The 26832-nt window shown below is 47.6% G+C and overlaps 1 protein-coding gene across 1 annotated transcript in view; it reads left to right on the top strand.

Annotated features, from left to right (window-relative positions):
- Positions 1–415: 415 nt before the first annotated feature.
- Positions 416–26832, top strand: part of TASOR2 (transcription activation suppressor family member 2) — a 33663-nt gene continuing 7246 nt past the window's right edge. The window contains exons 1-17 of the mRNA XM_042816404.1: positions 416–514; positions 7359–7504; positions 8775–8870; positions 10276–10348; positions 11108–11199; positions 11939–12076; positions 12175–12299; positions 12399–12418; positions 12519–12618; positions 13367–13467; positions 15061–15164; positions 17541–17613; positions 17726–17800; positions 22002–22763; positions 22927–23163; positions 24240–25131; positions 25579–26083. Coding sequence (XP_042672338.1) covers positions 472–514; positions 7359–7504; positions 8775–8870; positions 10276–10348; positions 11108–11199; positions 11939–12076; positions 12175–12299; positions 12399–12418; positions 12519–12618; positions 13367–13467; positions 15061–15164; positions 17541–17613; positions 17726–17800; positions 22002–22763; positions 22927–23163; positions 24240–25131; positions 25579–26083 — 3582 coding nt within the window. The 5' untranslated portion in view covers positions 416–471. The remainder of the gene's footprint in view (positions 515–7358; positions 7505–8774; positions 8871–10275; positions 10349–11107; positions 11200–11938; positions 12077–12174; positions 12300–12398; positions 12419–12518; positions 12619–13366; positions 13468–15060; positions 15165–17540; positions 17614–17725; positions 17801–22001; positions 22764–22926; positions 23164–24239; positions 25132–25578; positions 26084–26832) is intronic.

The raw sequence follows: 26832 nt of genomic DNA, 5'->3' as shown, positions 1-26832 counted from the left end.
GGGCTGAGGAAAGGGATTGAGGGCTGAGATCTGTGAGAGAAGGGGCTGAGCGACAGCAATGAGAGCTGAGATCTGTGAGGGAAGGGCCGAAGGACGGCAATGCGGGCTGAGATCTGGGAGGGAAGAAGGGGCTGAGGGACGGCAGACGAACGCCGCCGCGCCGCGCTGACCCGCGGGAAGAGGAAAGCCGCGGGCGCGGCCGCGCTGTCTTTCCGGTTCAGTTTTCACTTTCTGTTTTTTTCACCCCTCCGCCGCCCGCCCTCGGCCCGCCCTCCCCTTCCTTCCCCGGGGTTGCCTTCCCCTTCCTGGGGGCCGGCGTTGTGCTGCGGTCCCGCAATGCCTCCCCGTTTCTCCTGATTCCCCCTTTTCGGCCCGCCCGGCCCCGGAGACCGCGGTGCCGCGCGGGGAAGGGCCGGGCGGGCGTTATGGCGTGAGGGGACGGAGCGGAACGGAACGGAGAGAGCCCCGAGCATGGGAGAGCGGCGGGACGAGGCGGCCCGAAGGCCGGGAGCGGGTGAGCAAGGCGGTGGGGGGACCGGGGGAACGCCGGCTCTGTCTTTTCCTGCTGGGGATTTGGCGGAAGGGGGGCGGGGGGGGTTGGGCGTGGATTTGCCTCCCTGTGCTCCCTTATGAAGCGGGGTGCGCCTCAGAGGTTTCCCTTTTCCCTTAGGATGAGGGATGGGAGCAGCCCTCGGCCCTACAGGCAGCCACCCCAAGGCCTTCAGGCCCCCTCAGCTCTACAGGCAGCTGCTCCAAGGCCTTCAGACTCCCTTGGATCTACGGACAACCACCCCCATGCCCTTCAGACTCCCTCGGCCCTAAGCCAAGCCCTTCAGATCCCCTCCTCTCTACAGAAAACCACCTCAAGACCCTGTCAACCCTACTCCAAGGCCTTCAGATCCTCTCACCCCTACCATAGCCACCCCAAGGCCTTCAGACCCATCACCCCTACAGGCAGCCATGCAAGGCTTTTAGACCCCCTCAGCTCTACAGACAGCCACCCCAATCCTTTCTGACCCCCTCAGCCTTACCCCAAGGCCTCCTGACCTCCTTAGCCCTGTAGGTAGCCACCCCAAGGCCTTCAGACCCTCTCACCCCTTCAGAGACCATCTCAAGGCCTTCAGACCCCCTCAGCCCTACCCCAAACACTTCAGACCCTCTCACCCCTGTAGACAGCCACCCCAAGCCCTTCAGATTCCCTCTGCCCTACCCCAAGTCCATCAGTCCCCCTCACCCCTACAGGCAGCGCCCTAAGCCCTTCAGATCCCCTCAGCTCGACCCCAAGGCTTTCAGATACCTTCACCCCTACAGACAGCCACCTCGTGCCCTTCAGACTCCCTCGGCTTTACAGACAACCACGCCATGTCCTTCAGACCCACTGAGCCCTACCATAAGCCCTTCAGACCCCTTCACCCCTCCAGACAGCCATCCCAAGCCCTTCAGACCCCCTCACCCTTTCAGACAGCTACCCCATGCCCTTCAGACCCCCTCAGTCCTATAGACAATCATCCCAAGGCCTTCAGACCCCTACACCTCTACAGACAGGCATCTCAAGCCCTTCAGACCCTCTCACCCTTTCAGACAGCTACCCCATGCCCTTCAGACCCCCTCAGTCCTATAGACAATCATCCCAAGGCCTTCAGACCCTCTCACCCCTGCAGACAGCCACCCCAGTTCCTTCAGACCCCCTCAGCCCTACTCTGATGCCTTTGGACCCCCTCAGCCCTATCTCAAGGTCTTCCAAACTGTAGCAAAACTGTTTTAATTTCTCCTTGGGAATGCATTGGCCATTCCAGGCTTCCCAGTTACTGTGTGTTCTGGTAAAGATAAAATTGGGAAGGGTGTGGTCTTTATTTTGTTGTTGTTGCTTTGTGGTCTCTCCTTGGGAGCTGGGTGAAGCCATGCAGATGCCCTTCAGGAAAGCAGAATGTGAAAATGCAAACATCAGTTTATGTGCAGGATGGAGGCTGGGAGGCCTTTGTTCCCATTTTGGACCCTTGTTGGGATGGGAATCAATCTGCATTACAGATGGAAAAATTGACATTAGAGGGGTGTTTCTGCACTGGTTTTGCACAGTTCTGCCTCTCGATCATCCCCAAACTTGTATGCACTCCTCAATAGGGGGAAATCTGGATGGACAGAATTCCCTGGATTGTGTTACTTTGCTCTGACACTGGCTTTGCTAACCATATCCTGGCCTGCATCAAAATAAGTGTGGTCAGCAGGGTGAGGCCTCACCTGGAGTACCATGTCCTCATGTGGAGTCCTCAGTAGAAAAATACATGGATCTGGTGGGGCACACCCAGAGGAGGACAACAAAAATAGTCCAAGGAGTGGAGCACCATCGTGCCAGATTTCAAGCTTCATTGGCACAGATCTTTGAGGAGTTGTGTGGTAATCCAGAATGTTGAACCTGTCTCTATTAAAAATAGTTTCTTTTATTTTCTCTTCTGCTGTTATTTGGTGATTTGCTTCATAGCTTAACTGCAGGTGAAGGGAAGGAGCACTGTTTTGGCATTGTTTGGCTTTTTTCTTTCTGATGATAACGATTTGATAGTTCTTGTGGTTATCTAAAATTGGCATGTGTGTGGGTAGATCTGATTGTTTGGCTTCATTTCTGTTACTGCTGGAAACTGTAAGTGTGTCTTTGTAATTTCCAAAGCCAACGGGTTCACAGAGAATGTGTGGTAGAGCTCTGTCTCTGCGTCAAGGAGAGCAAGAAAATGGAAGAAAGTCAACGCTGAAAGAAGAGCTTCTATAGTGAGAGCAAAAGGAATGCCATCAAACAAACTGAAGAACAGATTCAACCCTGTTTCAGGCTTTCTCAAGCACAAAAGGACTGATTGGAGGAGTATAGCTACAGCTTTTCAGGCAGGTCTGCCCAACGACCTGCCCAATTTGTCCAGCCACAATCCTTTTTTTTTTTCCCCTTTTCCCAAATGGAAAGCACACGATGAAACATCATGTAGCAAAGGCCATTACTTTGCCATCATTTGGGTCTTAAGTTGCTGTGCACACTTTTACAGCTCTCCCTCAGCATTGGGTCTGATTGTCTCGTGGCTACTGGTTTTGTAAAGAAAGGGACTTCTTAGTTGTCTGAATGCTAAAGTGGTGATGATGGTGCTGGATTTGGGAAGAGTCAACGCAGACACCTGCAGATGAGTGGCTCCACAAAGTGGCAACCCAACAGAAGAGGAGAGCTGGAGAAAGAGGAAGCTTTGAGGAGCATCTGTGAAGATGAAAGACAGCAACAACTGTGTGATGAATGAAGGAGGGCAAGCCTGCAATAACCACATCTTCAATTATGTGAGCAGCTGAAGGTAACAGGAAGGAGGTTCAAAAATCAAAGAAATTGTACTTGGAAGGTTTCTCCAGAGCAGGATTCCTGCTCTGAGAAGATTGTCACCAACATCAGAATGGGGCAGCTCTGGCTTTGCCCATCCAAGAGTGGGCACTCCCATGTCTCTGACCTGTCTAAAGGCCTTGTCACCCTCCAGAGTAAAAAAAAATTCAAGTTCCAGAAAGGTTGTTGATCCTCTGGGCAGAGTGGTGTCTCTTCTGAGTGGGTGCCCTGCATCATCTTACTCCTCAAAGGTGATAAAGTAAATATTGCCTACCTGGATAATTGCATTTCCCTGTGTACCTGGAGGGAATTTTAAATACAGCCCAGCACCTGTTTGTTTTTTTTTCTTTATTTTTTTCCAGCTTATCAGCAACCACTGTGAGTGTTTTAGGTACATCAAACCAGGAACCTGCAAAAGATAGCAGAGCTCTATAGTTGGAAGGCTTTTTGCATGCCAGCCACTCTTCTTCTGAGAATACAACATACAATGCAGAGAGGTGGTTTCTTTCTCTTCTTTCTCCCGAATGCTTGTGCTGCCTGTGAAGGTTTGTGGCTTGAGGACTTCCTGACGAAGAGCTGGTATCTCAGTGTTTAATAGATTCATTTTTTTTCCCCACAAATCTGAGGGGATTGTGGAACCCATTTGTAGCATCCTGTGGGTGCTACCTTTGGAAAATGCTGAACGTTATTGGAACCCCACCTTTCCACCCTAGAAATGTGAGGTTGTAGCTGTCTTTGGGTGTGAGGAATAGGAAGGAAGAAAGCAAGAAAGTGAAAGAAAAAGAAGCAGCAAAGCTGCAAATGTGGCTGATGCAGCAGGAGCAGTGGGAACGGGGTGCTTGTCTGGTGCAGTAGATTGTGTTCTGAGATTGAAAAGCTTTGAAGAGCACACATTAAAACACAAGAAAAGCCTGAAAGGCTCAAATAAACCAAATCACTTCCTGCTTCAGTGCCATGCTAACCATCCCACGCTGCCTGGACCTGGTCCTTGTGGGCACAGGACACCTCCTCCATAGCAGGACCACATTGCAGTCTCTGGGGTCTGCTTTGGTTGATCAGTTTGCAAATAGTCTGCCTTAATTTGGGCTTACACTGAATGAGTAAAGAGGCTCCTGTGTAGTGGTGCTGCAACACTGATGAACCAAGGTTCATTATGAAAGTTGGGCTGCACGGGCTGTAGCTAAGAGAAGCTCGCAGGTGAAGAGCTGATCAAGCAGGTAATAATGTGTGTTTTATAATTAGAGCAGGATTTAAAGGGACAGTTCATGTAATTGTCATAATAGTTACCACGTGCTGGAGGTGAGCAGCAAAATCAGAGTGGGAGATGAAAAAAGAAGAGAGCAAGTGGATGTCAGTGGGAGGAGGGTGGTCTTAAGGAGTTTCACCTTGCAGTACGTGGACTTTCCAGTGGTGTGAAGTGGCATGTGATGCCCCAACCCATGCTGGGAGCAAAGCCTGCTGTTACAGCTCACACTAATGATGGCTCTGCAACCCAAAAATGGAAGAGATGAGATGGGGAAGGGCTGTGCGGAGCAGGATGCACACCCATAGGCGAGCAGTGTGACCGTGTTCAGCCTGCATTGACCACGTGGATTTTGGAGATATGACAGCATTCAGATACATGCAGCAAGCACTACTAAAACATTAAGGTTAAAGAAAAGAGAAAAGAAAAGAAAACCTTGTTTTCTAGTACAAGCCTGTACTGGTAAGTGGTTCAAAAAGCGTGGGTTTTCCTCCTGGGCTGGCTTTGGAAGTCTCCACATGGTGAGGCCATCCAGAGGTCATTTGCATGAGCAGAAAGAGGATCCTGCAATTGCAGAGCCTGAGCTGCTTGGCCTCAGCTGGCCCTGCTGACTGACATCCAGCACAGAATCTGGAAGAGGAACAGCAGCGTGGGACTCCTGGGTGCGTTATGAACTGCAAAGGTGACTGCTCTCTCTGGGCTGGAAATCACCAGGACTGTGAAATTTTATCCTGAGGACCTTTTTGGGCATGGATAACATCCAGTGTGGGTTCATTTGGGCTCTGTTGGTGTCAAGCCATGCTGGGCTTCTCCATCTATACGTCTATCCATCATCTCCATCATCTATCCTTTGTCTATCCAGCCATTCTTCATCCATCCCATTGACCATCAGTGAGAAATCATCCCCCTCTCCCCTTAAGATGCCAAGGGATGATGGTGGCACATCCAAGCTGCTGGGAGGGAAAGCCAGCACTTTCACTTTTGCTTCTGGTAGGCACTTTCACTTTCCCCTGCTCAGAGCCTGCTCAGTGCCTGCCAACCTCAGCATGAGGGCTGCACTCAATGCAGCCAGGGTTTTGCTGGTCTTTCTGTAAGAGCAGAGCTGAAGGAGCCTCTTTACATCTGAAAGGGGACACGGAGGTCGAGGTGAGCTGTGGGACTCAGTGCAACGCTCTGCCTGTTCCATCTCTCCTGTTCATGTATGACTGAGGCAACTTTTTGGGGGACTTTCGTTTTTACGCTGCAGCTGAACTGGAAAGGAACAGAAGGAGCAATTGTTTGAGTTAGAACCTCCCAAACTTGTCAGTGATGTAGAGCTGCAAAGTAGGAGGAGCAGAACATTGCGTGGCTGTGGACATGAGTGTTATTGTGGTGCTCAGGGCAGGAAGCAGAAGGGGACATTGTGTTCTGTTCAAGTTTTTGAACAGAGCTGGGACATAACTCCCTGATCTGCGTCACGTGGAGGAGCTGGACTGCCCTGACTGCTGCCTTGAAGATGCAAGAAGGTGACAGAGCAAAGCAAAAGGCAAGTGAGGAAAAAGTGAGCAAAGGCTGAGAGAAATAGCAAGATTTATCACATAGGCAGTGTTTCTGTCTTCTTTTTTCCCCTGAGTTAGGAGGAAATGAAGAAACAGATCAAAATGTACCCTTTAAAAATAGGAGTCAAACCCCAAGGAGATTTCAGGGCAACAGCTGATGCCATCTTATTGCCAAAGCAACAGGGGCCTTTCCATTGCAGAAGCTAAAATGAGAACTTATCTTCAAAAATGGCTGTGAAGTTCTTCTTAAAGGGGAACCAGCATGCAAAACTTGCTCTTTACATCAGGTTTGGAGTTTCCACGTTTCTTTCCTCATAGGTGATTGCTTTTTATGTTTGAAGTTAATGGGCTTGTAAGAAATAAACCTTTCTGATGCGTCTGTGTTGCAAAATCAGCTTGAGGTTTGAAATCCCGTAGATCATGAATCATCACCAGTGATAAAGCCTTCTAAATGTGCAATAGAGACCAAACCCAGGATTTCCTGTATTTCTGCATGGCTGTTTTATTTAACATTTGGATTTGAACAGCTTCAGGAGCACAAAAACTGCGGTGCTTTCGTTTGTCTACGCGTCTGTATTTGATTTGTTGGTTGGGATGTGGATCTCCTGTTGGTGGGAGGCTCTTGGGAAGTGTTTTACTGGAGTTTTTCTTTCCTTGGGAGGTTTGTGGAGAGAATGTGGGCTTTGGGAGAGCAGCCAATTGAGGCTCTGAAGTGAGAGAACCATGTTCTTTAAGACCTGAAAGCTTTTAGGGTTAAACTGATAGCCCTAAGAAGCTGATCTGATCACAGACCAGGAAACCTCAGTAACTTCTCAGCAGAAGAGAAAACTCTGACTTGCTCAGAGATCATAAAGTTAATTTACCATCAGGTTTTGCTTCTGGCAGTTGTGAAAAATTTTACTTTTTTTCTGTTGCAAAAGAAGAGTTTGAAGGGTTTGATGGCAAACTGGGAGCTCCTGTTCCTCCTGGCTGAGGGCAGTTAGCTTTCAGACAAAGTGCTGTGTGCCTGGAGGGAAACTGCTAAAAAAGTTCCCTTGGGTGCTGCAGAGCTGATGGATCAGCCCCGTGGAGATGTTGTTAAATGAGCCAAGCTGCCACCCAGCTCTGCTGAGGCCCTGTGCTGATATCTGGGAACGTCCAGAATTAATATTTGGCACCTGCTTTTTGGCTTCATTTCTTATGATCATCTTAGAGGTCTTTTCCCAATGTAATAATCCTACGATTCTTTCACCAGGTTTGTATCCGGAGTTCAGAGAGTCAAGTTCCCTTTTGCAGACAGCGGTTTCGGTGCTGCAGAATTCCTACTTGGACTCTACATCTCAGGATGGTTTTTGGTACAGCCAAGCAATTCTGGTGGAAAATGACGTTTTTCTGAGTGAGGTAAGGCTGCTGGGAGAGCTGGGAGTTGCTGGAAGCTCAGAAAAGGGCAGTGTTTCTCACCTGCATACATTGTAGTGCCCCATTTGCAGCTCGCAACTGGAGAGCTTTTGCTTTCTTCTTCTTCCTTCCCATTCTGATTAGGAACAAAAGGTCAATTCATCCAGCATTGCCAAGTATTCAGCAGGACTCCTGGAGCAGGCCTTCAGGCACAGGTTGAAATGCTGGTTTGATGCTTGGAAGGAGAGCTTTAATGGCTTTGCATATCATGCATAGTTCTGCTGATTCACAGCAAGGCAGATGCCCACAGTGGTATTTCTGCCATCATGCCTAAGCAAGCACTAGATTTAACCCCAAGTTTCCCTTTTTCCAGCATTTATGAAACCACTTTTAAATGCCTTCCTATAGTTTTCTTGGCATGGAATAGGCTTTCCCTTCTGAAAGCCTATCCTCGTGGAGCTGGCTGGCCTGCTTGTTGTCATGAATTAAATAGAGCTTGGAGGCCTTAGAATATCCTGAGTTGGAAGGGACTCAAACTCCTAGCTCCATGCAGGACCATCTAGGAAAGTCACTACAGAGCTGGATAAAATACAAGGAGGGGAGGAATTAAGTCATCTGATGGCTTTCTTGTGAGTTCTAAAGTCAAAATAAACCAAAGCACTGACGAGACCATTGTTTTCTTATCGTAGAACACCATTACAAAAATCTTATCCTTCCATGTCTTCTTTTATTACAGTGCAAAGGCAGCATGGTTGCAGTTCTCTGCTGTCAGCACTGGGAACACATGCTGCTTTGTTAGACAAAAGAAATAGAGGTGACATAATCTGGCTGGAGCCAAACCCTCTGAGCTGTAATTGCATGATACATCTGCCCTCAAATCAAACAGTTTTGGCTTCCCTGGTCAGTGGAGAAAGTTTTCTCCAAACACCCCCTCTTGGTATCTGTTCCATAGCTGAGATGGTTTGTCATCTGATGGCCACAGCTGGTCACTAAATGTGGTGCTTGACAAGCCCACATGTTGCTCAGGGAAAAAGCTCTCCAGTAGCCTGACAAAATGTGGTGAAAGGAGCACAGTGGAATAATGCTGGATATTCCCAGCTGTGTGGTTTGGGGCACTTACGGTGGGAGTGGGTACACGAGCTGGACAATCAGCTGATGTGACCACAGCTGGAGGGAGGTATGTGGGACACGCTGTGCTCACGTTCCCTGCACTGCTCAATTGTTGGTTCTGGTGCAAATGGAGTAGAACAAAGTGTCCTTGTGTCTTCTGCAGCTCAAAGCTTTTGTCCAAGCAAAGGAAGCAGCTGGATACAGCCAAGAGGAGCTTGAGGAGACCTTTGCATTTCTTCTGTTTGACAACGAAGAAGAGGTAACCTCAAATGTTTATTCAGCTTAGGAAGTCGATGCCAAGTGCTGACACGTGTGCTCCTTCCCAGCAAAGCCCAGCAGCTCTGTTAACAGAAGGTCCTGGCTCTTTGTACCCCACTTATGTACTGCTACATAAATGGTCCAAAGCAGATTCTGAAAGTAGCTCCTGGGATGTTCTAGAGATGGATCCTAATTTGGGTCTCTCCAGTTGGCTCCAGTCTGAGGTCTCCCTTGCCCTCTGTAGAGAACTGTAAGGAATCTGCCTTTGTTCCAGTGGATTTACAGTCAAGTACAGGCAAATAAAACCCTTCACATACAATTAGAAGAGACAGGAAGACTGAAGACAGGATTTACCAGCTGGTTTTGAACAAATTCCCTTGGTTTTGCTATCTGCATAGAGAGAAAGCCTGACCATTTCTGGGAAATATTTTTCCTGCCTGTTTTCTCAAGAGGATGTGTTTGATTTTTGTGCGAAGAGTTTGCCTGCACAAGGATACTCAGGGAGTCTAGGGAGAATTCATTTGTCACACGCTTCAATGGCACCATGGTAAAGCCCTGTAGTGATAATTCTGTTCAGAATGAGAGTAGCCTGAATGCAGTTTAGTTTGATTTGGATCAAACTGCATCAAAATGAACCACGTTCAGTCTAAGTTTGGGAGTGAGCGTTGTCCCATAGAGAATCCTAGAATCATTAAGGTTGGGAAAGGCCATTAAGACCATCTAATCTAACCATCACCACATCACCAACCTGCCCTCTGAACCATGTCCTCAAGTGCCATATGCATGTACAATTTAAGGTTTGTTTTAATTTCTCACCCACGAAGAGTTCAAATAGACTGTCCCTCTTTGGTCGGCGTGCATTTGGTCTTCGCATGCTTTGATGAATCCACTTTGAAAGTGAATGAAATCAGTACTGTTGAGACACTCCCAAGGAAGTTATTGTGCCCCAGCAGGTGTGAGCGTGGAGTGAAAGGTGTTGTTTGCATTCATGCCGGCCCGTTGCAGTTATCTTTCAACAAATTTCCTGTGCAGATAAGGCTGGACTTTGAAATGCTTGCGTTGGTTTCTGGAGGAGTTGAAATTCTTCCACGCTTTCTAAAGAATTTTCTCTACCCTGCAAATGTAGAAAATCCTTCTCTTTCCATAGAGCAGCAATCCTTGAGAAGTACAACTCATTGTTTAGCACCCAAAGCAACACGTTTTCTTCTCGTTGATTTCAGCTCGTTTAGTCGTGTTCGTGCTGCAGGAGTTTTGGGTCTGTAGTGATCTCTAATTGAAGTTCAGCACGTAAATGTTTGCCTACTGCTAGCATTAGTTTTACTGCTGGCTGTTGCACTATAGATTTGGTTGCTGTGTCCTTTACCTTTGAAAACAGACAGCAAAACAGGCTGTTTCTTCTTTTGAAGGCAAAAGAGGTGTGTCAGACTGGCCTCCGTGTGAACAGCAGTTCCATTTCCATGCTTGGTGACCCAGCAAAAGGTAAGATTTCCATTTAGCTCACTGCTCTGGGAGCACTGCCTCATTTAAAAGCACAAGCCCAGATAAACCCTCAGTGTTGCCTTTCTATTTACTCAGTGGGAACTGCTTGTTACTTACCAGGTAAACGACACTTGTTTGGATCAGAGAAGCAGCAGGGTCTTCCTTTTACTCCTTCAACAAGATGAGGATGGGATATACTCCAGAACATGTATTATCTCTCCTCTGCAATTCAGATTTTTTCTCCTTTGCTAATAAACACTCATATCCACCAACATGACTTTTTGGCAACCCTCCATCTGCTCTAAAAAGTCCACTTGCTGAGCTTTTTTGCCAACAGTTCTGTTAATAACTAGAGCAGATTGTGTTGTGCCAAAGCCCTTCACAGCCTGTGTCTGTTCCTTGCCCAAAGGCCTGAGGTCTCAAGGCACACAGTGCAGACCACGTTATTCAAAGAAATCCTTCTGCCAGGAGCAGAAAGTCTCTCAGTGCTTGTCCTGGAAATCTTTGCAGGCCAAGGCACCAAATTTTGGAATTGTCCATAGCAGTGAGGGCCAAACCAAGCAAGACTGGAAGTGGTTATTTACCTGTGCATATATCTTAGTCCTGATTGACTGAGATATGACAGTATGTCTCTTTGTAGAGATTTTGTCACACTCCCCTGGAAGAGACAAGTCTTTGCTTAATCCATTTTCATGCACTGTCGTGTGTTGCAGGAAAAACAGACCATTCCTGTAATCTTGCATTGCTTTGTCTTTGCAGGGGTGTATATTTCCAAGTATGCAGACTGCCTTCATCCGAGACCTTGGTATCATGGAAAATCAGGCTTTATTGTCATTTGTAAGCTAATCAAGGTAAAATCCATGGAATAATTTTTGGAAATTACTGTACAATGCGGGCAGTTTTTAAGGATGCATTGATGCTTGTAAGTGTGATGAGGCAGGGTGCAAAATCAGCTCTGTTGAGAGCTGTTGGGGATTTTTGACCGTGGGATGTGTCAGATTAGAAAGCAAGGTATCACACTGCTTTTGGCTGATGGTTTGCAGGGATGCAGAGGACCTTCCAAATTCCCAATAGGGTTTTTTCACTTCTTTCCCTGGACTGTTATGTATTTTTCAAGGGGTTCAAGGCAGAAGCCTTAGGATCACAGTGTGGCCAGGGTTGGAAAGGACCTCAAGGATCACGAATCTCCAACTCCCCTGCCATATGTAGGGCCGCCAAGCTCCCCATTTAATACCAGACCAGGCTGCCCAGGCCCCCATCCAATCTGGCCTTGAACACCTCTTAGGGTGGTTCAGATCATAGCTCCATTCTCTTCTTCCATGGGACTGGGGTATGGCTCCTCCCTCCTTTTCCCTTGAGCTCCTGCAATGACAACACATTACTCCTATTGTCTGCTATGACAAGCTCAGAGGAGTCCTCCTATTTGTGAAGATTCAAATGCTTTCAAACCCCTCACAGTAGGGAGAATCTGGCTGCCAGTAGCAGTTTTCTTTGGGGAAAAAAGCGATCAGGGATTCTTTTAAAACATATTTCTGCAAACACTTACGTGGGTTTTTATATGTCAGAGGCTTGTTTACTTTTTTCACACAGGGAAAGGTCAAGGTGGTATCTGAGAATTACACAACCAGCTACACCTGCCCATCTCCTGGCTATGATTGTCACGTTGCCATGAGCACGAGCATCATGTCATCAAAGAGCAGCCCCTGCCAAGCCTTTGAACAGAACCAGGTATGGGGTTTGGGGCAGCAGGGAAAAGCAGTGCTGGCTGAGGTGCCTTGCTCATTCCTTAACGTTTATTTTCTTCTCTCTCTCCCTTCTCACCCCAGTACTACGTGTATGAAGTGTCCGAGGGCAGCACTGCTGAGCGCCCCAGGCAGATCTGCCCATACATAGTCATTGCCTGCCAGTACAGGGAGCCAAAGGAAATGCCCATCTTGGCTAGAGAGAGCCTGTAAGCAGCTTGCTGTTATTCTGAAGTACTGCATTGCTTTTGTGGGCTGTTTTCCCTTCCTTGTTGCTAAATATTCCTCTTTTTCTCCCTTTTCTCTAGACCTGAACCTAACCACAAAGGTAAGAGCATCTGATCACTGTTGTTTTATTTTCATAAATGAATCGTTCTGTTTGCTCTCCTCTCTTCCTTTCCCTAAGACATTCTCCCTTCTGCCTTTAGGACTGTACTGCCCATGGAGGGGGCAGCTCTCCATCCAGGGCCAGCTCTTGTGCAACATTGCCCTAAAGACCCCATACAGCTCCACAATTCCAGCACAGCTGTAAGTTGCCATTTCCTTTTCTTTCTGCAGAGCATTGCAGCCACTTTTGGTGATGATTTTGGGATCACCTTTGGGTTCTTAGCAGACAGGTTGGTTGACTTCCAGCATCCATGAGGCAGCAAAAGCCAATTTTGTGTCTCCTGCTTTATCCCTTTGTTGATCAGCAACTCCTTGAACCCACACACATATATGTAGAGGGAATTCTCAGTGTCAGGAAGGGGTGTTGGGCAGCCAGCAGTGTCACAGTAGCAGCTGGAGGAGGACACAAGATCAGGCCCTGTACTACAGCTGGAAACAGTTACATTTTGTCAGTGCTTTGCTATGTAGACCATTTGGGGATGTTTATTCTAAAAGAATAATCCCTGTGTGGGACTTGCTTGCCCTGTGAGAAATGGGCTTTCTGACAGTGCAGATACAGTCAGCCACTTATGTTTACAGATTGGAAAATAAACCAAGTATTGAGGCAACTAACGTTCAAAAAAAAAATGAAATACTAAAAATCTTCAGTAGTCAGAGGTTAACCAGCAGTCAGCAACTTGAAACAGCCAGTAACAGAATCATCAGTGTTTGGAGGAGTTTTCAGGCAAGATCTTCCAACCAGCTAAATGCTAAGCAAGCTGCATCTCCAGCTTCTCCAGAGCTGCTTTCTCTGGTTCTTAGTGATGGGGCCACCTGGGATTTTTGCTGTGGCTAATCCTGAGAGCCTTTTATGCATGTGTTCTGACCCTCTGCTCCTTTCTCCCCATAGCCCTCACAACCTGGACATTAACCATGTCATGGGTTTGTCTGACTTGAAGAAAAAGCTTCCAGAAGCTGCATTTGGGAAAAGGAATTACATTGAGAATGAAGGTGAGTGTAAAAACCTGCCACTGTGGTGTGGTGTCTGTAGTGAAGCACTTTGCTCTGCTTGGCAGAGGGCACAAAAGGAGGTTGCCTGTACCTGCATCTGTATGATTCATGTGCTGTTTGCTTTTTGGGTTGAGGTTTCGATGATCCTGGCAACTCTCAGCTCTTGAGAGTTGAGCTCCTGATTGGCTGTGAGTGGCTGTGACTGCAGCAGGCACACAGTTACTGACACAGATATTCACAGACATAACCAGCAGCAATCACAGAATCACCTGGGTTGGAAGGGACCTCAAGGATCATGTAGTTCCAACTCCCCTGCCTGGCAGGGCCACCAAACATCCACATTCAGATCAGGTTGCCCAGGACCCCGTCCAACCTGGCCTTGAACACATCCAAGGACGGGGCATCCACAACCTCCCTGGGCAGCCCGTTCCAGGGCCTAACCACTCTCCTTGTAAAGAACTTCCCCCTAACATCCAACCTAAATCTTCCCTCCTTCAACTTGGATCCATTTCCCCTAGTCCTGCTGTTGTCAGCCCTTTTGAAGAGTTTACTCCCCTCGTGGGTGTAGGTTCCCTTCAGGTATTGATAGGCTGCAATGAGGTCACCCCGCAGCCTTCTCTTCTCCAGGCTGAACAAGCCCAACTCCCTCAGCCTGTCCTCATAGGGGAGGTGCTCCAGCCCCTGATCATCTCAGTCGCCCTCCTCTGGACCCTTTCCAAAATCTCTATGTCTTTCTTGTACTGAGGGCTCCACACCTGGACACAGTACTCCAGATGGGGCCTCACAAGAGCCGAGTAGAGAGGGACAATCACCTCCCTGTAGAGAGGGACAATCACCTCCCTGTAGGAGGTGATATTGCAGGTTGCACACTGAGAGCTCTGATATGATTTGCAGAATATCCATGTGAATTTTCCTGGTATCTTGCACCAAAATAAACGTAGGCTGCTGCAGTGCTTCCTCCAGTGAGTGTATCACCTGTGTGAGCCTGATCATGGAACTGATGAGGCTCCTTTGAGGTCTAGCATTCAGCTTACAGTGCAGATCTACACAGAGGGCAGTGCCAGGACATGGGAGGAAGCAGAAGTAGGGGAGGCCACAGCAGTGCTTGATTAAGCTGCCTTGGAGCTACATTCTTACAATTGGTTGATGAAAGAGAGGAAACACTCATTTGAGCTGAAGAATTTTGCTGTGAGATTCATAAAGGAGTGGGGTGAGACTGAGAACTTGCTTTTGTTAAACTCCCCTTGGGATGAGAGTGCAGACAGAATAAGGACGAACTGCAGCAGCACTTTAGAATGAGATCTTTACCTCCAAAAGGCTTCCTGTATATATTGAAGCACACAGCAGCACCAGTTAAACTGTTTTTGTTAGCTACACAGATAAGACAGGAAACATCTCCTCTGAAGCATGAGCTGAAGAGGAAACTCACTATAACATAACTATATAGACCAGCTTAGGAAATCTTGATCACAGCATTTGAAGAAAAACAACCCCCCCAAATCAGTATTGCCATCAGTTTCACATCCATCCCCCTGCTATGGGAGCACTGTTTTGTTTTGCTCTTGTATCAAGTTCTCTCTCTTTTATCTGCAGTTTGCTTTCAGGGCGTTTACTTCAGTCTGTATGAAGTGGAAATATCCAATAAGGATCAAGATAAAATGGATCAGCTGCTAGAAAATCTAAGGAAAAGGGACTTGGTAAGTATTGTAAAACGTTTGGGGAGGAAAGCTTATATACACCAGCTGACCTCTTCTTTGGCTGTGACTGTGTCAGATGAGATTATTTTATTGAATTGTCTGTGCATTGCAAGTATCATTACTGCAAAGGAATCTTATTGGAAAGCAGAAGCTAAGTCCCACACTGCTGGAATGATAATCACAAAAGACACCAGCTGTCATGTGCCTGCCTTTATCCCCCATGGCAGAAAAAACAGTCCCTGTCCAACTTCAATACAGATACACTGCTTCTTGGGCTCCTGAAGATATTGAGGTTCATCTTTGCTTTAACAGACTATTTCCCCTCCATCATTGCTAAGTTAAGTGTTTTCCAGCACACTGAGGTCTTTCTGTTCCCAGTGTGATCTTCACATCTCCTTTTGACTTCAAGAGTCAAATCCCTGAGGTACACAGCAGTTACATCTGCTGGACAATGGGGTATGGTTGGCTTTGCTGCTTCTGGTTGCTTTGTCACTTCTGACACTTCCTGTAGATTCAGGGTTGTAAATTCACAGCTACAAACACACAGCTGGCTGTGCTCCAGTTGTGCAAGTGCTTAAACTCCATAAAATATTGATCAGAGGCAAATTGTGCCTCTTATTGGTGACAGTATGAGAAGAAAAAAGAGGGGATGGAATAGACAACGTTAATGTCCCTTCACATGTTGGGATTCCTGAACTGTGCAGCATCTATGATTCCTTTATGATGTGATTTTTGGTTGGCCCCAGTTGGATCCTCTGATCCTTGTGGGTCCCTCCAACTTACCATATTCTATGATTCTATCAGAAGAAGTTCTAGCTGTGGCACGGACCCATTTGCACTGAAGTTCATCTGATGTTTATTTATGCTGTTCCTGTTTCCTTCTCATATTCTCACCAATGAGAGAGATTTTAATCTGCACGGAGTCCTAAGTGCCTTTCTTACTGAGTTCTATAGTGACCATTTGCTCTGATTCATTATGTCTCCAATCACTTAGGGTTAAAAAGTGCATCCTGCCAAACCTCACAGAGCTGAGCTTTAGAGGAGTCAGGGGAGATGAGATGGTTCAGTTGTGGCCATAAGGACTTTGGCATTGAAAGCCAACAGGAACTTTTCCCTAAAGCTTCCCCACCTTCACATCCCTGTCAAACTGGATTAAACCACCTCCCATATTTCAGTGAGGAAACATTCACAGCTCACTCTTGTCTGCTTCTTCCTTCCCAACATACAGTTGAAGGCCATGGGTGAATCTGCTTTGGCAGCAGCTCCTGGAAGCCCAGGTGAAAAATGCCCTCTGCTTCTTTTCCCTTTCTATGGTTCACTATACCTGGCTTGCAAGTGAAAATGAAAGAGTGGCTGGGAAGAAGTGGGGTTGCCTGAGGACAGCCCTACCCCTGTAGGTGCAGAGTGACCTCCCAGCTTCGTGTCAGGTGGCAGATGAAGTACAAATCACCCCATTGGTGAGAAACAACAGCTGTTTCGTTGAACCAGCCGACGTTTTGGCTTTTTTATCTGTTCTGCTCTGCTGGCTGGAGACAATGGAAGCAAGGAGCTACTGTTCTGAATAGTGAATAATACACTGAAATTGTTCAGCATTTCCAAAGTTGCTCCGTTGTTATGGGGAGGAGTGAGGGTTGGGCATCGTTCCAATCCTCTGTTATGTCTGAGTGCACTGAATGGGATCAGTGAGGTTTCGCAGAGCGTTAGGAACCCTAGAGTTACTCATTTCCTGTAAGTTCCCTTTAAAGATGTGTCTGCACAGAAAAAAAAAGAGATCCTAACGGGTGTCCCTGTGGAAGAAAGGGCGGCCCAAACCAAGCTCTGCAATGAGGCGTGAGGCAACACCCAGCTACAAGGAAAGCCTTCATAAGCACATGTGTATTTTTCAGACATACAATCATCCGCTTCTGAGACAGTCACAGCAGTCTCCTGGGCTCAGCAGATGTGATTTTGTTTGTTTCTTTGCTTCAGCTTTTAGCTGGAGCTGTGGGTTGTGCTGTCTGATGCTCATGTCCAACTTTGCTTTCCCTTCTGGGAAAAACCTCCCATTGTGCTGCTGAGAGGCCCAGAAACTTTTGAACCGAAGGGACTAAAACCATTGACCTTGTTTATTAATTGCAATCAGCTTGGCTAAGTGTATATCTCATTTTAAGTAACAGATGGAAGGACTTTGAGAAGAATAACAACCTTAAATGGAAGACTTTGGGTTCCAGGTCCCTGTGACTCAAGTGGCATGGCAGTGTTCTCAGCAGGGAACGAGCTGGTGGTGTTGGCACATGTTCACCAGCAATCAGGGCTTGCTGACAATCATGTTGTGAGTTAAAGTACGCTTGGAGGGAAAGGGAGGGATTGCTCTAACTCTGTATTTGTCTGTTACAGGCAATCATCAAATATTTACAAGATCATGGAGTTCTAATCCTCCTGACGTCCTCTGCATTGGCACAAGATGATGGTAATGCATGGAGACAAAGAAACCAATGCTTGGGCTTGAATGTCCTGCCCTGGTTTGGAGACAGAGAATGAACACCCTCAGTCTAACCAAAACCTGTCACTTCATTTCACAGGATTCGACCCCAAGGAGCCTGTCAGCCTCCTGGCCCTGTTTCTGTTCTCCTCATCCCGATCGGTGTGTCTGAGAGGTAGGAGGTTCCCATTGCTGGTTTCAGATGCTGCATTTTGGGTGCAGGATCCTTCCCAGAGGGTCCTCGCAGGCACATTCCTCTTGAAGAGCTGATTTCTCTGTTCAACACCACCTACAGCTTTAGTGCAAAGGGTGTTAAAAGAGGAGAGCTGAATCCCATCTGCTTAGCTATGCTGCTGTCTGAACCAGGTCCCCGTGTTTCAATCCTTCACCACACATCCTTGTCCCTTTACAGCAAGTTGATGTGTGTGAAAAATAATTGCTTTTCTTCCTCTCAGCCAGTTTTCAGCAGCATCTGCTTTCTGCACTGACTTACATGATGCATGGGAGTCTGAGTTACATCCATGAAGGTGCTCTGGAGCTCTGCTCAGGGAATATAACAACATATGGCACTTGCTGGACCCTGCACAGAACTAATGTAGTTTGATAAGCAGCAGGAAGAAAGCCTGCCCTGAAAAATAAGTGTATCATTTTCTGATGATATATCAAGTGAAATGGGTTCTGCTGGGCAGGGGCAATCTCAAGTTCTCTCAGTATCTATGGGCTTTTTACTGCACTACGTGGAAATGCAGATCCCCAAGCAGGATGTTAGCAGGGGCCTTTCACTCTGCATAAATCCTGGCTGGCTTTTTGTTGAGTCACTCTAGGGATGAGCCAAGAGACCTTTCATGCCAGCACGCACTGCTGTTGCAATTTATGTGTGTTTGTGACAACTGGCATTGCCAGGACATTGCTGTCACCCCTGAAGATGAAATCAGCAGAAAAATCAACAGGACCTTCCTGCCCATTTGAGCATGGGCACCAGAAAGTTGTTTAGCCTCCAGCTATCAACTTTTAAGATCTGCCTATGAAACGGGCTTGCAGGTCTGATGAAGACATGATGGTAACTTGGCAATGAGGAGTGCAGATTTTAAGCATGTTGCTGGTGACTCTGTTAATTTGGAAACTTTTCTGGCTGTAAGAGAGAGATGCACACACTCAGAGGTGGTAGTTTGGATTTTCAAACCAGGGCAACTGTAGGGTCAGGAGGTTTTTGCTGCAAAGTTTGAAGCAAGGGCGTCAAGCTGGGTGAGGTGATAGGGGGAAAATGTGGAGATCAGGCTGGAGGAGAGAACTGACCACTCATATTGAACCCCATAAAAGGGGGAAAATGCCCTCTGGAGCAAAGGGTTTTCGTTTTTGGCAAGAACTTCATGCTGAGAGAAGGAAGAACGAGGCCTGAAGGTGTTTGTCTTGAAGAGGGTTCTTGTGGAAGGAGGTGGGACTGGACCAGACATACGAAGCATCTTGAAGCAGAGATGGCACAGGATGTTAGTAGGAGGGTTGCTGCAGACGTTTAGGGCTGATGACGGAAGCATGGGCAGCCAGAGAACAGTGAAATGAAAAGGCAGCAGGAGGGAATAATGTTGAGCAAATGCTCCATGTTGTTGTGTGACACGGTCTGAACGCTGATGGCTTCCAGATATTTTCCCCCTGGTGCCAGTAAGGCTCCTGCACGTGCTGTCCCATTTCTTCCTGTGAACTGCGTAATTCCAGCCAGCTGTGCCTGTCCTCTGGGATTGAGATTTTACTTTATGGCTTCTCCTCTCTGTGATGATAAGTTACAAGAAGATTTGGGAGACAGAAAATAATGGCAACTGAAAGGGACAGGGACAAAGAGAAAAGGGAGTGAAGCGCACGCACACGTTTAAAATCTCTCAGCTCTAACTTGAAGCATGAATAATGTTTTCCATTTCAAAGCCAGCAGCCTCTGAAGCTGTGTTCTTCCTGTCCAGACAGCCGACAGGAGGAATGTAGGGCAGCATAACACTCACTGTGCAGACGTGCTGCCGTGTTCCCCAGCCAGGCTCATAGGATGCCTGGGCTTGCTGATAGCAAGGAGCAGCATTGCCAGTGCAAGGCAGCACAAGGCCAATAGGTGAAGAAAACCATGCATCTCAGAGAGTGAGAGAAGTTCCTGCCTGCCCCAGGCGTGCCTGGATTTAGTCTTGCTGCGAGGGGAAATGATGGGGAAGGATGCTGGGGCTGTCAGCTTGGCCCTGCAGCCAAAAGAAACATGAGTTGGATTTTAATATGCAGATGGGCCAAGCCTGCAAAGCATCGGACTGGCTGCAGTCTTGCAGTGGATGAATCATAGAATCCTTAGAGTTGGAAGGGATCTCTGAAGGCCATCCAGTCCAACTCCCTGCAATGCACAGCGACACCACAGCTAGATCAGATTGCCCAGAGCCTGATCCAGCCTGGCCTTGGAAGTCTCCAGGAAAGGGGCATCCTCTACATCTCTGGGCAAGCTGTGCCAGTGCCTCACCACCCTCACTGTAAACAATTTTTTCCTTGTATCTAACCCAAATCTACCCTTTTTGAGCTTGGAACCGTTTCCCCTTGTTCTGTCACTGCAGACCTTCCTAAAGAGTCTGTCCCTGCCTTCCATGTGCCTTAGCATAGCTTCCAGGAGGATCTGCTCCATAACATTCCCCAGCACAGAGGTGAGGCTGACTGGTTGGTAGCTCCCAGGGTCATCCTTTTTACCCTTTTTAAAAATGGGTGTGATGTTGCCTTTTTTCCAGTCACCAGGGACTTCTTCACCTGATTGCCACAACTTTCCAAATATCATAGAGAGTGGCTTGATGACCACATCAGCCAATTCCCTCAGGACTCTGGGATGCATCTCATCAGGATCCACAGACCTGTGGATGTTCAGGTTCCTCAGGTGGTCACAAACCTGACCTTCACTCATAGTGAGAGGGACGTTGCTTCCCTCATCCCTTCCTACCAAACCAAATGTTTGAGGGCTGTGTGGAGAGCAGTTCTCAGAGAAGACCAAGGCAAAAAAGTTGTTGAGCACCTCAGCCTTCTCCTTGTCTGTTGTTACCAGCCTGCCTGTATCCTTCACTGTGGGCCCTCCTGGACTTTCCTTTTTTTTGTTTGAGGTACCTGTAGAAGCCTTTCTTGTTCTTAGCATCCCTTGCCAAGTTCAGTTCAAGTTGGGCCTTGGATTTTCTGACCCCATCCCTACACAGCCTAGCAGTTTCCTTACAGTATTCCCACAATACCTGTCCCTGTTCCCACTGCCTGTGCATTTTCTTCTTGCTCTTCAGTTTGACCAGCAGGTCCCAGTTCAGCCACGCTGGTCTCTTGCCTTCCTTTCCTGGGGATGGAAAGCCTCCTTAAAGATGTGCCAGCTCTGCTCCTCACCCTTGCCCATGAGGACTATTTCCCAGAGAAACACCTGACCATGGGAAGGCTCTCTATCCCCCCAGTCTCCCTTCAGACCAAGTTTAAAGCCCTCACAATGAGCCTCATTAGCTTTTCCCCAAGGACCCTTTTCCCCCTTTGAGAAAAGCAAACCCCATCTGATGCCCACAAACCCAGTACTACATAGGCTAAAAATCCAAAATTCTGGCAACAGCTGCAGTCACACTTAAAGCTAAAGTCACTACTTAAAGCTAAGATCCTTTGGTTTGTTTCTGTGTCCCTATCCACTATAGCAGGCAGAGAAGAATAGATGACCTGTGCATTTGATTCCTTTAGCCACCATCCTTAGGCCTTGAAGTCCCTTTTGATGGCCCTTGACCCACGTGTAGGTGATCTCTCCCTATATTGGAAAGCAATAAGGAGTTGTGATCTGGCAGCTGCTCCAGGCTGGATAGTTTCCTAGTGACATCCCTCACCCGAGCCCCATGAAGACAGCAGACTTTTCTATGAAGAGAATTCAATTCTCTGTAGGGAGGAATCATCTACAACCAATATTCACCTCATTCAATGAAGTAGTCTTGGTGTTGGAGGAAGGTTTGGTTTGGTTTTGTTAGCATGTCTAGATTGAGTAGCCTGTTATCACCCACATCCCACAGAGGCACCTGGGGGGGTTGAAGCAGGCAAGGAGAGTTTTCATTATTTTCAGAGGTCTCAGTCCTAAATGTTAAGACTTCCCAAAAATTGCTGGAATAAGGGGACAAGACTGCAGAAGGGAGCTCGTGGATACACCAGGGGTCTTTCATCCTCGGTTTATCCACTTTTGATTCCTGTATGCCATTCTTTTGTACCTTGCAAAAAAAAAGACAAACAAACCTGATAAGCTTTTTGTGGGTTGGCTTTGGGGATTTGCTCATGCCTTTCATGTTCTCTTGTCATGTAATAGTAAAATGATTTGGGGAACGTAATCCTTTATTGATATAAGTAAAATTCTTTTCTTTTTTCAGTTGAAGGACATAATCTAAATTGTGAAAGGAAAGCTAGTGACATCTCTTTGAAAATAGCCTCTGTTTTGCCTGGACTTCGCTATGCCTTGCAGAAAGCCACCAATTCTTCGTGGGGGGACGCGCTCGGTACCAACGTGTGCATCAAACAGCACTTCCAGGAGTATGCAAAGCTTGAAGAAAATACACAGCAAGCCTCCAGCCAAATCACAGAAGCTCCCTGTTCTTCTTGCCTGTCACCAGCCGAGGATGAAGGTATTAAATCCTGCAGAGGACACTCCGAGCAGTCTTTCTCCCAGCTGCAGCATTACTTCTCCAATCCCAGCAGCTACACTCTGGAAATGTCAGCTGCCTTAGGATGCTTGGCTGGTGCTGCTCAGTCTCTTTGCAGCAACTCAGAGACTGACTTCTCTTTAGCTGTACCACCAGACCCAATCCCTCCTGACGTAACAGGTGGAAACCCAAAGGCTGTTCTGGGGCTGGACCAGAGCAAAGGGCCCACAAAAGATGTCAGTGCATCTAGCAAGCTGTGGGTGAAGCAGAACAAGAGGAAATCCAGCGGAACTGCTGTGACAAGCACCAGGAAGAAATGGTCACCCCTCAAGATGCAAATACATCCTGTGGGGGATAGCAGTAGGAAAAGGAAAGCGACCAAGACAGTCAACATCACGTTCTCTTTTCCTAAAAAAACAGGGCTTACAGCCAACTCCAACGAGCCCATGCTTAAATTAGCCCATTTACAGTTTCCTCACAGAAGGAAAAGAGGTAAGTGCTAAATAATTGGGGCTGACTTCCTCCTGCTTCTCCGGGGTATCCAGCTTGGATAGATGGCTTTTTAGGAGCCACGTCTCCTCGTGTTCCTCCCCAGTGCTCAGAGCTGATGGATGTGGAATAAGTCCTTGTATGCCCTCCCTTTTCCTTGTCCCAGGTGCAGAGGTGCTGTCTGCAGAATTTGTACACAAAACACAGTCTGAACCTGTCCAGAAGAGAACCTCAGCTCCCAGCAGTTCTGGCTCAGAAACAAAGAGACCAAAGATGCTGAAGAATTTGGATGTGAAAAAGGCTCCTGTTACTGAAAGCACTGCAAAGCCAGTGAAGAGTCAGGTGATAAAAAGCGTGGCTAACAGGCCATCAAAACCTCACACCAAAAAGCCAGCAGAAAGCGGTAAGAATGCTGCTCCTTATGGAAATATTTAGCTTAAAAACAGAGCCATCCAACATCACTGTCAGGTCATGACCAGGTAGTGATAACAGCACATTCAGCAGCTGCCAAAAGGGCCTTTTGATACTTAGGGTCTGGATTAGGGTCAGGTCTGTTACACTGCAAAACCAGAGTGGGGCTGTTAAACCCTTTGCAGACAGACTGCAGTGGATTTAGGAGGCATCTAGGATAGTCCCAAAGTGAAACGTCTGCAGGTGCTGGCTGGGAGTCTGCTTTTCAACTGAGCACCAGTGTTGGACTGCCAAAACAAATGATGGAACAGGAGAGACACTTTCTGCTAATTTGTCATGTTTTCTCACACTCACTCTTTGATGTCTTTTCAGATTTGTCTCTGGTCTTTATTTTCCCTCTTCGTGGAGGCTTTCAAGACTGGTTTTACCACTTTGGCTCAGTTTATCCAATTTTCTCAGTCTGTTATTGCCACATGCTGTCAGACTTCCTGATACGTGGCAGTTTTTATTAGCTCTGCTGTCACGTGGAGGTTTCTGGAGCAGTTCTAGCCAGTTCTGTGGCGTGGGCAGTGTGTAGGGTGGGTCCTGCTGTTGAGTTTGGTTCATTCAGAGGAGTCTGCCCACATTGCTGTTTGTAACTCATAAAAGCTGAACACCAGAATCTGCCAAAAATGCAAAATAAGAGTGTTTAGCAGTGAAAAACACTCAATTGATGTGTCCCACATTTGGGTGCATTTCCCAAGGATATTAAACATAACACACAAAACTCCAGCACAGTTCTTATCTCTGCATCCCATGCCATTGATTTCTGAGAATTACCCACTTCCTGAAGTCAGGATCCAAACTCTGGGTCCTTCTGCAGCACCCATCACCTTCATACCACGGAGGTTTTGGGGTTTTTATGAACGTGCAAAGCTCGTGTTGGAGAAGCATCCTTTTCCTGACAAACAGGTCCTTAATGTGGAGATATTGGAGAGGTGCAGGATGCCACAGCATCTGTCTAAATGCTGTTCATTTTGAGCCCCCTCTCTCTGACCTTCACTTACTCTATTTTTTTTTTTAATGCAGAGTGGAAGGATCCATTCTCCATCCTCCCAAGTGAAGTTTCTTCCCAAAGCCAAGCAGCAGACAGCCAGATGGGTGAGATTTATCCCAGCAGCATCTCTGGCCATGCTTTCGATACGAAGGGCAGTGACTACGAGTCCCATGCCTTGAACTTGCTGGCAGACCTGGCTCTGGGTTCTTGTATTCCTCCCTTTAACCTCGTGGACAGCAGGATGATCTCTTTGTCCTGCAGCTCGTCCACTGACTCTGCCAAGGAGCAGCAGAGTCATCGTAAGCCCAAGTCCTCACGCAGTGCTTCCGACCACGAATACCACAGGGTAGACAAGCTTGCAAAGGCAGCTGTCTCGTCTACTAAAGCATCTCCAAACCAGAAGCTTCCCCCTATTGGAAAAACAGAATTAAAAGACTCAACCCCTATTCCTGGAGAGAAAAGCCTTGGGCTTAACAGCAAGAACAGCCAACAAACGTGTGTGCTGCCTCCAACACAGGAGGCCACCGAGGTGAACAAACACTCCTTCATCTCCTCCGAGCACTCCTACGCCTCGCTGATGCCTGAGCACTCAAAGAAACACAGAGGTGTCCCCTACCCTGGCTCAGTGCCCTCCAGAAATGGGACCAGGAGCTCCCGAGCAGCACCCCTGGTTGGGAAGGTCCTGCCCTTCCGCCACCAGAACAACACCTGCCCTCAGAGCCCCTTTGAGGCCACGATGGCAAGGCGCAGGAGCAGCCTGCGGCCTCCGAGGCTAAAAGAGGACTTTGCCAAATCCCACACGGTCAACCACTGCGGTGAGTCCATGAAGGTGACGTGCCAGTGGGAGGAGGAGTATCTCTTCCATTTGGACAGCAGGTACACCAATGATGCCCTGGAGAAAACAGTCATCCGTGCCTTGCATGGGTAAGTCAAGCCTGGAAGGCCATCTGGAGGGGACATCTCCTGCTAGAGCACTTTGGGAATGGGATTTCTATGCTTTTTTTTTCCCTTTGCTTTGTATGATGAATGCCCTTTTCACCATGCTGAGATGTCCCATTTTGTTGTGTCAGAGCTCTGTGCCTCTGGAGATAGAATGAGTGCCTGGAGCTGTGCACGGAATTGCCTGTTTGCAGCTGTAAATGTCTCTTATTTTCAAGTTGGAAACCACATCAAGTAATGCAGCTGAGCACTTACAGCCCCCATGCACTGAGGTTTAGCACTGGAGATCAGTTACCTTTGTTAAGCAGAGGGAAGAGGAGGGCATATAGATGTCTGTGCTCATTGCAGGGGAGTTGGATTAGATGACATTTAAGGATCCCTTCCAACTCGGATGATTCCATGACTTCAGGCTGTGTTCGCTTTCTCTTCCAGGCCTTGGGACTCTGATCTACCCGATGACGTGGAAGAGATGAAGCTGATACTTCACATGTGGGTAGCTCTGTTCTACAGCAAGCCCAGCAAACTCCTGAGCAGCACGAGGAAGGTGGTGGAGCACAGCAACCCCAAGAAATACGTCTCACTAAACAGCACTGGAGACTTTTTTGAGCTGAGTGAAGACAGTGATGATTGCTTTGAGTTGGAGACGTGCCCTGCGGATTCACGATCAGACCCTGACCAGACTCCTAGCAGCTCTCTGGATCCCAGCACACACTGCCAAGGCTGTTTCCACCCAGAGGAGAGCCCTGCAGACTCTCAAACTGATGCTGATGGGACTCCTGGTGTTGTAGATAGTACGGTATCATCCTTTTCAGGGGAGGAGGAGCCTTCCTCCACGAGCTCAGAGAGCCCTTCTCTCACTGAACACGCAGATCAGAGCAACCTGGCTGGAAAATACAGAGCTGAGGAGTGTGTACATGACATCTCAACTGTCACTGCAGTAAGAGCTTGGGGTGTGGGTGCTATGAGCCTGCAGGGCACACGATGCATTTTGTGCAAGTAGGTTCTTGTGGGAGGAATGGAGCAGGTGTGCCTATGAGCTCTCTTGGAGCGAGGGAGTTCAGCTCCCTGAATCATGATACATGAAAATCACTCAACAGTTTGCTGCCCAATGCACACATGCACAGGGTTCTCAAAAAAAAAAATAAATAAATAAAAAATTTTCAGGCCTCAATTCCAGTTCACAGACTGAACTGTATCTCTGGGCTCAGAGAGAAGCTGTGTCCATCACTGACTGAGAGAACAGGAGCACAATGTGTGGGAATCCCAAAGAATTGGAGCTGGTAAATATCAGTTTTCTCAAGGCCACATAAACACAAGCATCTTCTCTCCAGGGTCTGAGCAAACCCTCAACCACTGGACTTCTCCAGACCCTGGAGAGAAGACTATTGAGCAAACAAACCCTCAGTCACTGGAGATCCAGCATGGCTCAGTTTTTTTAATCAGTCTAAAGGTCTGTACTCTTAAATGAGGGAGAAGGAAAAACACAACTATCCCAGGATGGGGTTTCAAAAGCCTGCCTGTCTCCTCTGGGCATTTTCCAGCTTGTGAATGATACTTACTGGGATTTCAGTACCGTTTGGTCTGTTCTTAAGCCTCCTCACTGTATAAAGAAGATAAAAAGCTTCAGATCTTTTCCCTGGCTGTCTGTGGGCATGGCAGTGGCTCCTGTGGGGTAAAGGTTCAACC

This window comes from Centrocercus urophasianus, unplaced genomic scaffold (genome assembly GCF_019232065.1).
Source record: "Centrocercus urophasianus isolate 14NV4802_14NV808 unplaced genomic scaffold, USGS_Curo_1.0 seq_15, whole genome shotgun sequence".
NCBI classification, from domain to species: domain Eukaryota; kingdom Metazoa; phylum Chordata; class Aves; order Galliformes; family Phasianidae; genus Centrocercus; species Centrocercus urophasianus.
This window is presented reverse-complemented; position numbering and strand designations above follow the sequence as displayed.